We start from the raw sequence: 15,804 nt of genomic DNA on the forward strand, positions 1-15,804 counted from the left end.
CCTGCCACTAACATGCTCCTGATCCCTGGAGAAAATGATCTTCCCTCTCCTTTCTGCAGCAAGGAAATGTTTTATTTAGGGAACTGCTAAATGATGAAAGTCTTGGGGACAAGATACTGAAAAACAGAGAGAGAGAAGAGAAACCACCCACTGGTGGGGGAGGTTAACCAGCTTCCACATCACAGCAAAGGGAGTAGAGACAACTGTGGAAGAAAAAGAGATGGAGTTTGTGAACATCTGGTCTTGGAAATACTTGTGAGTGGCCCTTACATGGGTCATGGTGCTCAGACAGTGCTGCAGGACAGACTCTTCCAGAGGCTTAATTTTTATTGTTAGAATTCCAGCAGCACATTCCCCAGTAAAGTGAAATAAATGTGCACCAGGAGGAGAGATGGTGTAAGCAGTGACAAGATCAGAGCACGAGATAGCAGTGGGTGTAGCTGTAGTGTGATGATTCTCTCCCAAACCACAAGGGACTGTAATTTCAGTGACATACTTCTAGCCAAACCATACAGCACACTTTAACAAGCCTCTAGGCTGTCACAGTGTGTGAAAATATTCTACTCTTTGTCATATTTCAATTTCATATTAATCTTGAATCACTCACAGAACCTCCCCCATAACTCAAGGGTAAATCCTAGAATGAAGGAAGATGACAGTGCCTGAGTGCTGCTCAGCAGCAGCACCAGGGTTCATGCCATGCCTTGTGGTGAAGTGCTCTGTGTATCAATAACCCACACTTTAAAACACAAGGGTACTGATTGTTACACAGCCTGTGAAGCTCTCGCTCCCTTGGGAAAGGGGAGGTGTGTACCCCAAAGCCTGTTTGGGATCACTGCAGTGCATTAATGCCATTCAGTATTCACACACAGCAGCCTTTTGCATGTTCACAATCCTGTGCAGACACAAGCTGATAAACCCTCAGAACTCTCTGGCAAAATGTGTTATCTGCCAGCACCTGCTCATTTCAGAGTCCAGTGAGGAGCAGCACTCTGTCTGAATAAAAGATGATGGCAGTTTTTCCTTGCCAGAATGATTCAGGGATATGCACTGGGGGTTGTCAGGCATGCTCAGTTGTGGGGGTTCCTTTAAGTGGCGAGAACACAGTGGCTAATTGAAAGCAGCTTTAACTCCTCATGAGCTGCTTCAGACTCTGGTGTTTGCTACTCCTGCCCAGATAGAAAAATGCAGTTTTACTCTTCATATAATGAAGGGAAAGTAACCAGGACTCAGAAGCTTCAACAGGAAGACATGAAAAAGCCTGCTTATCAGCAGCTGCCAGCAGAGCACCATTTTGAAAAGAGGCTCTACAGGTAAGAGGAAAAAGAAACAACCTGTGTTAGAAAATACTGGAAGTAAAGGAACAATATGAACACAAAATAACTCAATCCTTCTGGAACCTCTCTCAAAGACACCTCGTGCTGAGCATAAACAATTAAGGACTCAGCATCAACAGCCACATTTAAAAAATAAGACCAGATCTGTCTTAAATGAATTTTTACTGCCCTTCAACCTTTACCAAAGTGGATTAGTTTGACTTAGAACTGGATTAAATCCCACTGAAAATGATTGATCTGAAACAATGACCTTTCACTGTAGAACATAACATGAAAGACTTTGGGGATAAGACTAATGAAGTGCAGAGATAAAACAAAATGCCTTTGCCAACATTTCCAACAGTGGCCTCTGATTCTGGGCGCCCCACTTGAGTCACTGCACAAAGTGCTCATTTCCTCTAAAAACGAGGCCCCAGGAAAGCTGAGCCAGGCATCCAGACTGAGGGACTGCCTGAAAACACTTCCCTGGAGCTGTGTCCCCCAGCACTTGTCCTGAGTGGGTGTTGGATGCAGCAGTGACAGAAAGCAGAACTGCCAAAGGGCTGTGAGCAGGAGAAGCTGCTGCTCACACCCTCCATCCCCTGTAGCAATGCTGGATCAGCTCAGGGAAAGTTTCATGGCAGTTCCTGTGCAGGACCTCCCCAGAGCCCTTTCCACAGCACACTCCAGGGCAGAACCACCCTCAGCCCCTCACCTTGCCAGGCTCAGGGCTGTCTGCTGAACTGCCAAGAGAAAAGCCACCTCCAGCAGCAGTGCTGGAAAACATGGGTGCTGCCTATTGGAGAGTGTCCCTCTCACCTCAGGGAGGGTCAGTAACAGAACTTCTGAAAGTGCTCCTAGATTTCCATCCCCTTTCTGTGACCAGTCAAGACATACCAGCACTGTACTTTGGGCCCTTATATGCATTTAAAGATAAAAATAACTTTGGGATTTTTCTATCTAGGGCAAGCTCCTTCCTTTGCTAGGCCAAGCCATGTGGAGGAGGAGGAGGAATGACAACAGCAGGTACAGCACATTCAGCTCAGGGCAGGTCAGCCACGTGCTCAGCGTGCTTCCAAGTACAGCTCCAAGGAAGAACAACAAAAACACATCCAGAGCTTGCTCCAGATGGTAGCACAGGGAAAGCAGAACATGATGGGGACACGAATCACATCTAGGAAACCAGAACGAGGTAAGGCACAAATTGAACAAATTGCAACCCCAATGTGAATGCAATGGAAAGAACTCCACGAGGCTCTCCTTGAAAGACCAACTCCAGCCAGCAGCACAGGCAGAGAAGGTCAAAAGCACTACTGGCATTCAGCACAGATTCACTTGTTCTCTTCCTCTGCTGCATGGGCAGGCACCCCATCTGCTCTGGCTCATGGATGGGGGAGCAGCACCCACCCCTGAATGCTGCTCAGCTCACCCTGAGTGCTGCTCAGCTCACCCTGAGTGCTGCTCAGCCCAGCCCACCCTGAGTGCTGCTCAGCCCAGCCCACCCTGAGTGCTGCTCAGCTCACCCTGAGTGCTGCTCAGCCCAGCCCACCCCTGAGTGCTGCTCAGCCCACCCTGAGTGCTGCTCAGCCCAGCTCAGCCCACCCTGAGTGCTGCTCAGCTCAGCCCACCTGAGTGCTGCTCAGCCCAGCTCACCCTGAGTGCTGCTCAGCCCAGCTCAGCTCACCCTGAGTGCTGCTCAGCCCAGCCCAGCTCACCCCTGAGTGCTGCTCAGCCCAGCCCAGCTCACCCTGAGTGCTGCTCAGCCCAGCTCAGCTCACCCCTGAGTGCTGCTCAGCCCAGCCCAGCTCACCCCTGAGTGCTGCTCAGCCCAGCCCAGCCCACCCTGAGTGCTGCTCAGCCCAGCCCACCCTGAGTGCTGCTCAGCCCAGCTCACCCCTGAGTGCTGCTCAGCCCAGCTCACCCCTGAGTGCTGCTCAGCCCAGCCCACCCTGAGTACTGCTCAGCCCACCCTGAGTGCTGCTCAGCCCAGCCCAGCTCACCCCTGAGTGCTGCTCAGCCCAGCCCAGCTCACCCCTGAGTGCTGCTCAGCCCAGCCCACCCTGAGTGCTGCTCAGCTCAGCCCTGAGTGCTGCTCAGCTCAGCTCACCCTGAGTGCTGCTCAGCCCCCTGGAACCCAGCAGGGCCAAGTCCTGAGACCATCTGTAGGCACCACTTGCAAATTCCTGTCCAAACGCAATTAGCTCCTCCAAAGTGCTTTGTGCAGGTCCAATATCCAGGTGACACGGGGTGAGACTGGGCCAAAATACAATGTACTTCAACCACTTGACTTTACATCTCTTAAAGGGATATTTTAATTTGCTCAATTTTACATATCAAACTTTTTAATTGTCTAACATAAATTTTCAGAAAAGTAATAAGTTATTTCACTTGGGAAATGACCTAGAAAATTCAGTTGTCCTCCAGAGAGCAATTGTACCAAATTCAGAAATGAAATTCATTAAGTATAAGAGAAAAGGCCTTAATTCTGCTTTAGCTGAAAATCCTTTTTCAGATTTAAGTTTGGAAAAGAGACTTGTTGTTCTAGTACTCCTGAGGAATGTTGCTGAATTGAACCTCTTCTTTTTAACTAAAAACTCAAAACAACTGTGTTCTTGAACTATTTTTAAAACTTACAAGGTCTTAAGACACTGGTGTTGCTAACGTGGTAGAACAAAGGTCACGTATATGCCAAACCAAAATACCTGCATTCCCTAGCATGGGTTGCTTTCTTAGAAAAGAACCTATATAGAATGACAGCTCTCTAAAATTCCTATACAGTCAATGTTAATCTAATCTTATCTCCCCTGACAGGAAGCAGAACCAAGTATTTGAAAGGAACTGAAAATACATCTCATTGTAAGAGAGGCGTGATTCCTCTTTACTCCAATACATCTCCAACAGCAGGGAAGTGTAACCTCCCTGGCTTTCATCCACATGTATCATGTAGCACTGGCTGCCTAAATCAGTCATTTTAGTGACATGTCACCAGCAGGGATGAAAACTAAAGTAAAAATAAAGTACCTTTGGGATATCACACAGCAGCCCAGCAAGATCCAGGGGGAATTTTGCTATGGGGCTGCTGCCTCTGTGTGGAGCCGCGTCTCTGGCTGGCTCCTGACCGTGTCGCGTCTCCGTTCCACCGCGGGCCGCAGAAGGGCCGGTGACAGCGGTGACAGGGCCCAGAGAAGGGGCTTTGCCGAGGCGCGGCCATGGCGGCCCCGCCCGCCCCTCAGGGGTCCCGCCGCCCCGCGCGCCTCCTGAGGGGCCGCGCGCGCCCCGCTGTTGCTATGGCTCGGCGGGAGGCGACAGCCAATCAGAGCGCCGCAGGATATATCTGTCGCTGTTGCCAACGGCCGCGGACCAATGGGAAGGCGGCGGCGGGCGGCCCGCGGGCCAATGGGGAAGCGGCGGCGGGCGGCGGGAACGGCCCCGAGCGGAGGAGAGGGCCGGGCGGGGCCGGGCTGTGAGGGCAGGGCGGGCTCGTCCCTCACGGGTGTTCGTGCGGCCCCACGAGCCCGGCGTCTTTGCTCCCTGTAGAAATGCCCGGTTCACTCACGGCCCCGCTGTTGCCGGCAATAAACGATAACGTGTGTGACCTTTCCAAGCACCGCTGTTCCCAACACAAACAAAAGGGGTTATTTCTGGTGAGAGCCACCAAAATAATGGAGGTTTCAGGCTCTCAGCACCCGCAAGTGTTCCCAGGACAGCTGGTCCTGCCCTTTAATACATAATTGACATGTGAAAGTTATCACTTCACATCCTTACCTTGAAAGAAATGAACTCTGGAGAAACAGTAAGTGAAAACCTTTACTTGAAAACTTTGGAACAAAAGGTAAGGGAGCCATCTTCCTCCTGTGTCTCCAGGCTGGAGGTCTGGCAATGGGGATACATTTTGCAATACAAGTTTTTCAAAAAAGAGTAACACTTTATGAAAATACCCAAACCTCCCCCCCCCTATAACTTGCAGGGTTATTTTTAAACCTGCATGAAGGGTACTTCTTGTATTAAACCCCAATTCAATGGCATGCCCTGGCACTGAAAATTCTGCTGGGCTGCAGTTTGTGTCACCTGTGACACCACGGAGTATGGAACACTCCAGAAGTTACACCCTGCTGTAAAACAGGAAGGCACTGATAAGAAATAGCAATATTTTACCAGCACTTACTGAGACCTTATTTTTCAAGCCTGATAAAAGGTTATCCAATATTCACTGCAAGGCAATGTAACCAAATTTTACTTCTTTGAGCACAGGAGCTTCATTTACCTTCATGATGCAACTCGGATCTGGCCAGTGCTATGACTAGATCTATGTTACTGCCACAGAACCAGTGCCTTGATAATTTTGACATTTACAGTGCAGCTTCAGACAGCTCCAGGAAAAACCTACAGTCCACAGCGCACCTTTGCTTTCTTCTATGCTTTGCAAAATTCTTAATAAAACTGTAACTAAACCAAACTTTGTAACCATTGAACACACCTCCATCTTTCTCCCTCACTCTATTCCTCTCCCTGTCAGACCCATCCTTCTATTAAAAAAAAGGGGGAAAAAGGAAGCAATGGGGTGTTTCCTGGGGAACTGCAGACCCATGGAGTGTATCTGCAGGCAGCTCACATCCGTCCACTGTCAGAAAACTCACAGAGCAGGCATGCTGCCTGGAACATGTCGTTGGTTAGAGAGTCAACAACAGGATCCTCCAGGACCTGAAAGACACAGGAAGGAACCAAAGCCTCACCATTATGATTTTAACACAGTTGGTTGTGGTGGAAGAGCTCCTTTGAGCAGAGAGCAGCACAAGGCGTGCAATGGCAGGGGATGGCACTGGTCAGGGCTGTGTGCATGGAGAGACAAAGGCCTTCCTCCCCTCCACATTCACAGTAATCCATCAGTGGGTGTAGAAGTGATGAACACAATCCATGCCAAATCCAGCTCCCAGGAATTCAGAGCAGAGCAATTCCCTTCACTTTGCCCGAGGCTTTGACTCCTATAAAAGGCAGTAACTGGCAGAGGGTAAGACAGGAATTAAATCATTAAGGAAGTGATGTCCTGGACAAGGGAGCTCTGCTCAGGGAGAGAATGAAATATCTCCTAAATGAATTCATTTTTTGTTTGTTTGCTTGCTTTCATTTTACTCTCATTTTGATTCTAACAGGATGTATGACCTACCAAAAAAAACTTGAGTCATGGACAAAAGAAAGTTTTCACCTGCACCTCTGTGGTTCAGGCATAGGAACCAAATATCTGCATATTCTTGCCACAAGCCCAGAGTAAGTTGATTCAGCAAGAAGCAAAGTGCCCAGGAAGTCTGTAGAATGCTGTAAAATCATTTACCCATTCAAGTTCTTCCTTTTCATAGAGCTCACACAAAAATATACAAAAATTGCTTTTCTGAATTCTTGAACTGAGTAATTATTACAAAAATTTGAAGATGTCCCATTTGACATCTACAAGCATCACTCAGTATCCTGCTCTCTGCCCATAGTGTACTGAGTGTCATGTTTCTTCACCACTGCAAAAATCAGTGCAAGGATGCAGAACAGCAAGATGAAAACCAGCTAGAGACAGCCTGCTCTGGGAATCTTAGAAAAGGCTCATTCATTATTAATGCCCAAAGCTTTCCTTCTCGTCTGGCTTACATTATGGCTGGAAAAAAGGCCACTTTCCAAGATACAGATCTTTATATTGATGCTTTCAGAGACTCAAAAGAGGTTCTGTTACTGCCCTCAGAGCTGCAGCCACTTCTCATAATGAGGCCAGCAGATATGGGTCCTGCTTTCTGTAATCTCTTTTGAAAAGGTTTTCCCCAGCAGCTCACACTGAAAGGGAAACAGCAATGGATGCTGACTGACTGAGACCAACACATGTGAAGCCAAAAAATACATCAATGTCCAGCTCAGACAGGGCTTCCTTGGGTCCTGTTTTTAGGTAAAAATTCAGAGATGTGCTCCCATCCCCTTGAAAGCACAAGATTTCTAATTTGTATTCTCTACTGCCCTGAAGTCCCCATCAGAAGGAATGCAGACTGCACCCACAGCATGGAAGTACCTTCTTTATCCTGGCCAATAATCACACTGCTCTGTGTACTGCCATCAGCCATCTCAGAACAGTGCAAAACCCCCTTTCATCAACAATAACACAGACTTGCAAATGAAAATTGCATTAAACATTTTAAGAGATCTGAGAGAACAGAGTCAAATTGTGCACAACACCTTAGAGAGGAGGATCTCAAGCATCCATCTTTGTGTGATTGTTCTATAAGTGAGCCCTCCATTTCAATGACACTTTGGATATGCACAGGGTCTTTTGGTCACCATTTCAATGACATATTTAGTAAAATTAGGGTCTGATTAGCAATTTAAGTAGGAAAAAACAAAACCACCTTTCCTTCTACTATCTGCTGGGTCTTAGCCAGGGAATGCCCAGCTTGCCCTGCACTGGACTTCAGGAGCTATGCTTAGATCAAACATGTTTCATACTGAATATGATATGAGATTTCACATCTCCTCTGAGAGAGCTGCAGGGGATTGTGTGTACAGAGCTCCTTTCTCTGAACTTTAGGTGTGTTCTTACCTGGCTTTGTCCCAGGGCTTGGCTTTCTTCCACATAGGGTGCAGAAACAGGTGGGCACTGAGTGCTGCCAAACACAGTCTGAGAGGAACTGGAAAAATATTATATACAAATGCATTTGTATTTATGCTCTATTTGCCTCTTACTGTAATGTTTTGCAGCAGGACAAGAGAGGTTGTTGGCAGGACTATTCACTTGGTAGAGTTCTGTTAATTTGTCTACAGACCTGTCCCATTTCTCAAAATTGTTATGGCCTGAAAATACAGGTTCTGCAGTGGGAAGACTGCCCTGACCAGGAGCAGTATACAGGGAATCACATCTCAATTGGCAACTTTCCTTCTGCCCCAAAACACTCCCCATAAATAAGGAGGCGTCTAGCAAAGCTCCTGGAACATGTTTTAAAAGCAGAGACCTTAAGAGTCAAAATATGTGGCTTTAGACAAAGACACAACATTAGCCACACTTCTGCTCCAGCTTTCCAAGGCCACCAGTGGAGTCTGGGCTACATCCACACTGCCCTGGAGGCTCTGCCAGCCTCCCAAAACACATCAGTCTGTGGGCACTGGGTACTCAAGAATGGGATGTTCTCTCCCATCATCACCAACTCAAAAGTCTCTCTAATGCAAGAACAGTGCCCAAACCACCACCAGGAAGAGCCCAAGGTGCGTGTCCATTTGGACCCAGACAAGAGGTGCCCAATAGTGGAGTACAGGAAAGAAGCAGAACCAATGGATAAGTGTCAAGTTCCCTTCCTTGGAATGCTGCCCAGGTTCCAGTGACCAGCCCTGGGACTGCTCTGCTGGAGGCTGCACTCAGTCACATTTCCTAATGACAAATGGGCTCAACTCCCTCTGCCACCCTCTCAAGCATTTGTCTCGTGTTTTTTACAGCCCACTTACAGCGACATGCACAGTGCCCTTAGCAACGAGTTCTGCAATTCAGTTATGCAACATGGCAAAGAGTAGCCTCTGATGGTGGTTTGGGACTTGCTGCCTGCCCCTGTCAGGATGCTGGGCTGTCCAAAGGGGAGAGCCCAACAGCAAGAGGATTCCCAGCACTCTGAGCTGGAATTCCAGAAATGCAGGCAGAAGCTGTAAGCCACCATGAACATCTCAGCACTGACATTTTCTAAATCAATATGCTGGCTCAAATGCAGAATGCCTTGCTCAGTGTGCTTTTCTCTCTGAAATGGAAGGCACAAGATTTCCACTCTGCAAGAACCATTAGCTGGGCTCCATTCCACCTGTTCTGACTTGCAGAGTGAAGAGGACACACCACCCCTATTTGTAAGGGGGAGCATCTGTTTGGTGTCCCACAGGGCCTTCCAGTCCACTTGCTGGATCAACCCCTCCTCTCAGGCAGCAGAAGCAGATGGAGACAGTCAGCTTCCAGCCTGCTTCCCTCTCACACTCCCACCTCACAGCCCTGTAGATCAGAAGAGGTTTGGACACAGCCCAGGTGCGTAGGAGTGGCTGTAAAAAGCCCATGAAAGAAATCAACAGGAATTGTTCTGATAAGCTTTGAGACCACATCCTGTCCAGGTGAGCATCTTTAAAAATGAGACAAGCAGATTAAGGGTCCTTTGGCTGACTTGTAGCTCTATCCCAGTGCTCAGGAAGCAAGAAGAGCATAACACTTAGTCCACTCCAGATAGGTGATCTTGGCTAAATAATTTCCTTCTCTTTGTGTTACTCTTACCTCTAAAACCAGGATAACATCACTGCCTTGTCCTTACAGACATCAACACTCATTTGCCTTGATCAGACAGTTTGATCTCTTGCCCCCATGAGTCGTGATGCTCATTGCACCACAACTGCTCAAGAGGACTCTGGTACCAATACTCCTCTCTAGCCCCTGCCTCTGTTAGAGGGCTCTGCCTTATAACACAGGTGATCCTCACTGACTGAGCAGTCATCTTACCCAAGACCACCCACACCAGCTCTCCTGGCTCCCTAGAGAGAAACTGCAAAATTAAATTGCTGAAATTGCAGCCCAAGCATCACTCACTTCTGAAAAAGATTGATGTTCCATAGCACTCATGGAATTTTGAGGAGGTCAAGGTTTTGGGAGACCTGGACCAGGCCACTAAACAGTGTTTACAAACAGGGTTATTTGAGCCCTATGTCCCCACCAAAAGGTGCCCACAGAGCAGCAAGCCCTGCCCCTCACAGGAATATGATAAAGGGTGTGTGGATGCCTGGCACACTGACATACCCAACCAGGAGACATTCACCATAGATTTCTTCTTCTGGCAGAACATATTTTAAAAATAAACATGAGCTCACTCCAGAGTCAGAACATGCAATTTTAAATCCAGCCAAAATATTGCCAGCAAGCCTTGCTGATCTTTCATGATCTTTAGCCACTGTTTAAAACTGTGAATCCCAAAACACAGCCTGAGGTTTACAATGCCTGACCTGGGTTCTCCCCAGCAATTCAGAGCAAGGAGTCTGACATGAATGTGAACGAGGCACCAGGCCAAGTGAGGAACAGGGGCAAAAGGCAGAAATTATTTCTGCAGGGAACTGGGGCCAAAGCCTCACCAATCTTATCTCCAGTGAATCACTGCATTCACTTGTTGTTTAACAAGCCACAAAGCCTTCTGTGCCTCTGCTTCCTCATCTTTAAAGTGGGAATAAAGCTTCTTCTACCTCCCTTTCTGACAAACTGACAGCATCATGCTGGCACAAACACTGGTCAGTGTCAAGCAGAGGGTTAAAAATGGGGCTGCTGCTCCTGCTCTGCCTTGGAGATCAGCAAATTAAAGGAAGCCCATAATGTCTGGCAGTGTTTATTTTTATGTAACATTATGGAAGTTGTATAACATATGGAAAATGGCACGAATTTTTGTTGTTTTGCATTCTCTGAATTTATCTCAATTCCCAGGGAAAATCTGAAATCTGAAACCTTTGTTATAGGTGGAAAACAGAAAGAGAACAGTGCCTGTCTTTCTGTCTTCCAATTTGGAAAGCTTGCACTATGGAATAATCTTGTCATGAGGTTGTGAAGCTACAAAAACTATTTTAGGATTAAGTACAGGCCCTACCAACGCAGCCCTCACTGGATCAGTACAGGTTATGCTTTTCTGCCAAAACCAAGCAAATAGATCAGAAACTGAACCTGCCTAAAAAGCAGGGGGTCATATCTCCTCTGATTAGGCTGGTTCCAAATCTCCTTTGTGCCACACACACACTTGTGTACTTAGACAAGATTAGCCATGCACAGATATAAATACTGGCAAAGAAGGATGGACACAAGGAGAAGCAGTCCCTGGGAATGAGGTGTGTCACTATTTCTGCAACTCTCTTCAACAGGGACATCAAGACATGGCTGGACTCTGCACCATTTTTCTTCCTGCCTTTAGGCAGCCCTGTGCTTTCCCTCCTTTTACCTGTGAAGAATAGATTCCAGGGTCCCTAGCTGTCCTCCTCTAAGGATTAAGCTTTCATCCTGTAAATCTGACTGCTGAATGATTCTTTCTGAACTGGCTTCAACACAGCCAGCTTGAGGGACTGTGCTCAAGGGAACTCTGAAACCTGCTGAAGTAAATGCTCAAATTAAACACAAGTACAGATACAGATAACATAGCCCCAACCTCTGACCCAGCTATTCCTTCTCTCCTTGCTCCACATTCACCAGAGCCTGGGTGAATGGCAGTTACAGCCCTTCCTGCTCTACACACTGATGGCAAAAGCAAGTGGGCATCACTTACACATCCTATCAAGCCTGTTCTGAAGAAGAAGGAGAAAAGGAGGGTGGGAACGCTGAACAAGACTGGACAGAAAGAAGACAAAGAGGAAGAGAGAAAAAATAGCAAGAGGGAGAGGAAAGCGAAAACATGTACTTGAAGACAAGCACCATGTCACAGTTAAGTTCCCAGATTTTTCTCAGGCAATATCTTAATGATGACAGGCATTAAAAACCCAGAACATTGCAAAAGGGCAAGGTGAGCAGACAACACTTGGAGGGACTCTCTCAATGGATACACTAAAAGGAACCCACCACTATCTTATGGAAGTGGTTGCAGTTTAGGGAAAAGAGCACGTAAGTATGTCTGTTTAAATACCTTAAATCAGCAGATTTTCTCACTGAACTATCATGGAAGAGGAACTCCAAAGCTCCAAACAAGCCCTGCTCTCCTTCATCAGGACACTTAAGTGAGCAATAATGTTTACAGCAATGGGAAAAGAAGCTTGGAAGTCTTAGGGTCAACAATCTGGGTGCAGTTTTACTAACCTTCTACACCTGGGGTCCACACGGAGCCAGAGCCTCCTCCAGTGCTGTAAGGGGCCCACCACATGGGCAGGCAATAATTGACAGAGGGAAAGGACTGGTAGGAGTGCAGGACAAAGCTCCCCTGCCAGGGGCTGGCAGCAGCTCTGCTCACTGCTTCTGCAGGCAGCAGCACAGGAGAGCCAAAGCAGGCTCCTGCTTCCCTCACAGCCTCAGTGCCAAAAGGTACAGGTTGTTCAGAGCTGCGAGTGGTGAACAAAGCCATGCTTGTTCCAGCTTCATACAGCTCAGGGCTCTGCATACAGCTGCAATGATGGAGAAAATGAATCAGCCAGACATACTGCTTTGCCAAAAGGGGACCCCCAGCTAAACCTCTGAATCCTGCCCTCCACAGCTGGGAGATGAACTGCTCTGAGTGGACATGGAACATCTCCATCAGTGGTGGCAAGGCTCCCAAGTGATGTCCCCAAGGAACCAACATGGAAGTCAGTTCTGTGAATACATTTAAATGTTGTTTCATTTCTGAACTGTCACTGTAAAGATGCCATACATCACCTGGATTCCAGCATCTTTAAATATGTCCCTTCAGGAGGCTTATACAGAGGTGCAGCTGACTGCTCCCATCCTGGCTCACAGGGCATGTGGGTTATCTCTATTTGCCCAGGGCTGATGTCCACATGAGATCCACCTGAAAGGTGCAGGCCAGGCAGGTGAAACAATGCTAGTGATTACTCCAAAAGGCAACAAAACAAGTCCAATCTGCCAAATGCAGCAAGACCCCTGTGTTCCTTGTGACTGAGGTTTGGTTAAGTGTCTGCGGAAGGACGTGAAAATACTGGGTTTTCCTGGAGTGCACTGCCCTGATCCCAGAATCTGAGAGCTAAACCTGCTGCTTCCCATGTATTTGCTTTCATTTGGTGCCTCCTTAAAGCCAGGCATCTCTTTTCACCTGCTGTTGCACAGGCATTAGCAGTGTCTGCTCCTCTGGAGTGACAGCCTGGAGCCAAACACTGAGGCACTCCACTGAAGCAGAGTCCTCCGGCATCCACTTGATCCATCAGCACATAATGCTGTTCTGAACAAGCAATATCCTTCCCTTCCTGAGGGAATTTCAAATTGATTTTCACCTCTCTGGACCACATCCTGAACCCATTAGGAAGAGACAAACCTGCAGTTTGTGGAGTGTTGGATCCTTTATCCTGTGGCTCACTTCTGTGGGAAGGCAAAGCCCTCTCAGGACAGGAATTGTTGAGCTCTTCCACACGAACAAGGCGGGATTTCTGGCGGCGCCGATAATTTGCAAACCAGTTATAGACCTGGGTTGGCTGCAGGTTCATGGCCCGAGCCAGTTCCTCCTGCAAACCCAGGTGTAGGGAGAAATCAAAAGAAAAATCCAAATAATCAAGTATTTCCCTTCAGTTCCAAAAGCAGTCCAGCAAGAGACCTTCCAAAGCCAGAGGCATTTACTCACTAGGTCTCTGATAGGTCTTGTGGATCCCATCGAGGAGACCATTTTATAAACTCAGAGCTGATAGAAAACACAAATTCCACCCTGCACTCCCAGACAATCTGTTTGCTAAGGAAGCCACTGCTATTCTATACTGCTCACCAGATAATACCCTCACCAAACCATGCACTTCCCACAAAATGACAGCTTCACAGAGGCAGACATTGAAGTCTGAAGCCCTCACCTGGCAAGGCAGTGATCAACAGTGCTTGTTGATTTAATTCACACATCTCTTCCATTACAAATCTGTCCCTGTCCAAAGAAGGCAGATCCATGCATACACCAACACAGCCTATTGTGTTATCACATCAAATTACCAGCATTTGAAAAGTCAGCACAAAATATGTTCTGGTGAACAAAGTGCAATTTTATATAGTTCAGTCAAGTCAGAGCTATTTATCATTGTAATAGAGCTCTGCTGAGTGATGGCTGTTTGGCTGCCCGTGCTCAATCACTACAAAATTAAAACTGTTAAAAACCCAGTGAGGAATTTATTGCCCCTCAACATTTGTCCACAGCAAGAGAAATTACTTAGCATGAACCTCATGATTTTTTAAAGAAACCTTTAGGGAAAGATCACGTATGAGGAATCCTAGCCCCAGTAAGCCTTTTGAAAACAAGGATTTAAAAATTAAACCAGTTATGGACTCTTGATTACAGTGTCCTGCTTTTCTGTGACAAAGAGGTTTGATTGGAAGTACCCCTAGCATATCCCTACCCTCTGTTTCTTGTCTGGATTTGCTGTCACCTCTGCAGCAAACCTGAACAGGTGCTGGCGTACTTCTTCTGAAAAATTTCGATTCTTCAAACCTTCAGGACAAAGGGAAAGAGGTGGAGGATTCCTGTACACAGGAGAAAATGGGATTAAAAAGGACCCAAAAGGAACAATTCGCATTCATGGGAATTTTCTCACATTGCCAAAGTGGTCAAAATACCAAAAAAAACCAAGCTCCAAGAAGCAGCATCTTGAGGCGTAAAACCAGCCTCTGCATCTGGAGCCCCTGCATCTGCAAACTACAGAGAAAAAAAATATATAAATCTTGGTTTCCCCACTGTGCAATACCTCTTCCTGCAACGGAATTTCTGCAGTGGTGTCAGAACATCTGTCTGCTGCTTCTCCATAACCCTCCGGTAGTGAACCTCATGCCAAAGCTGCACCAGTTCTTCCTTCTCTTGTGCCTTGCAATGCTAAAACAAAACTGTGCATAAGCAAACTTTCCAGAGAGTCATTCAGACTGTGTATGAAGAAGAAAACCCTCAACAGAAACACTCAGGGATTCCTACTGGTTTGACTGGTATGCATTATCTGAGCATATGGCTGGCTGTACCTTCCCTCAAGTTCACAGGGAGCTGCCTAATTCCTTCTTTTCCCCTGATGCAAACATCTGCATTACCAGATCTAGAGGCCAAAAATCCCTCACCTTGAGTGGCACCATCCAGCCTTCCTCATATATTCCCACCCTGCCAAGCCCCCTAATGTTGGGCTTCCCAATACTTCTATGTCCTGAGCCCTAAGATTGTTAAAAACTCCAAGAACCAAAAATCCTGCTACAGCCAACCCCATAATCACCCAGTTACCTTTCTCTCCTTGGCTGATTAACTCGAAGTGCCTGCAGCAAAGGCTTTGGCAGGTCAGCAATGCACTTATCACCTTCCACTGCCTTACACGAGCTGGAAGTGCTCCATGTGCAGCAGTTCAGGTACTGCTGCACTCACGGCTCCCAGCTACTGTTTTTCTAACATGGCTTTTTGTTTCCATGAAGAACTGAAGAACACATTCCTACCTCCAGGAGTCTGCAGGCTGCATCATGTTGCCCTTTATGGATATGAACGGACACACAAGCCCGGACAACATGGATGTTAGTAAGAAAATCTCTGCTGTTCTTGCATTTCATCATGGCTTCAACCAGCTTCTCCAGACTAGGAGAAGAGCTCTGGAGCTCCTGGCAAAGCTGCCCTGCTAGATCCAGCAGTTTGGTGGGTGGGGGATGCTCGTTTTCATTCTTCTTTAACATGGCCATGAACTGCTTCATCATCATGTCCTGTTGGAAGCTTTTTCTATGCAATGCACAAAGTTGTGGTTAGATAAAAACTTTTTATCTCCTATTTTTAGCTTCTATGGTATGCTTTTCTTTTTTTTTTTTTTTTTTATTTAGGAAGTAAATTCACTGTGCTGTTAAAAG

At 47.0% G+C, this 15,804-nt stretch overlaps 1 protein-coding gene across 1 annotated transcript; it reads right to left on the reverse strand.

Annotated features, from left to right (window-relative positions):
• Window positions 1–5,924: 5,924 nt before the first annotated feature.
• ANHX (anomalous homeobox) lies at window positions 5,925–15,659 on the reverse strand. Its single transcript, XM_063173470.1, has 5 exons — window positions 15,406–15,659; window positions 14,685–14,809; window positions 14,340–14,463; window positions 13,242–13,469; window positions 5,925–6,017 (listed from the first exon to the last, which is right to left on the reverse strand). The coding sequence occupies exons 1-5, from the start codon at window positions 15,655–15,657 to the stop codon at window positions 5,925–5,927; spliced, it is 822 nt and encodes a 273-aa protein (XP_063029540.1). The 5' UTR covers window positions 15,658–15,659.
• Between the last annotated feature and the right edge of the window lie 145 nt (window positions 15,660–15,804).

This window comes from Melospiza melodia, chromosome 20 (genome assembly GCF_035770615.1).
Source record: "Melospiza melodia melodia isolate bMelMel2 chromosome 20, bMelMel2.pri, whole genome shotgun sequence".
Classification (NCBI taxonomy): Eukaryota; Metazoa; Chordata; class Aves; order Passeriformes; family Passerellidae; genus Melospiza; species Melospiza melodia.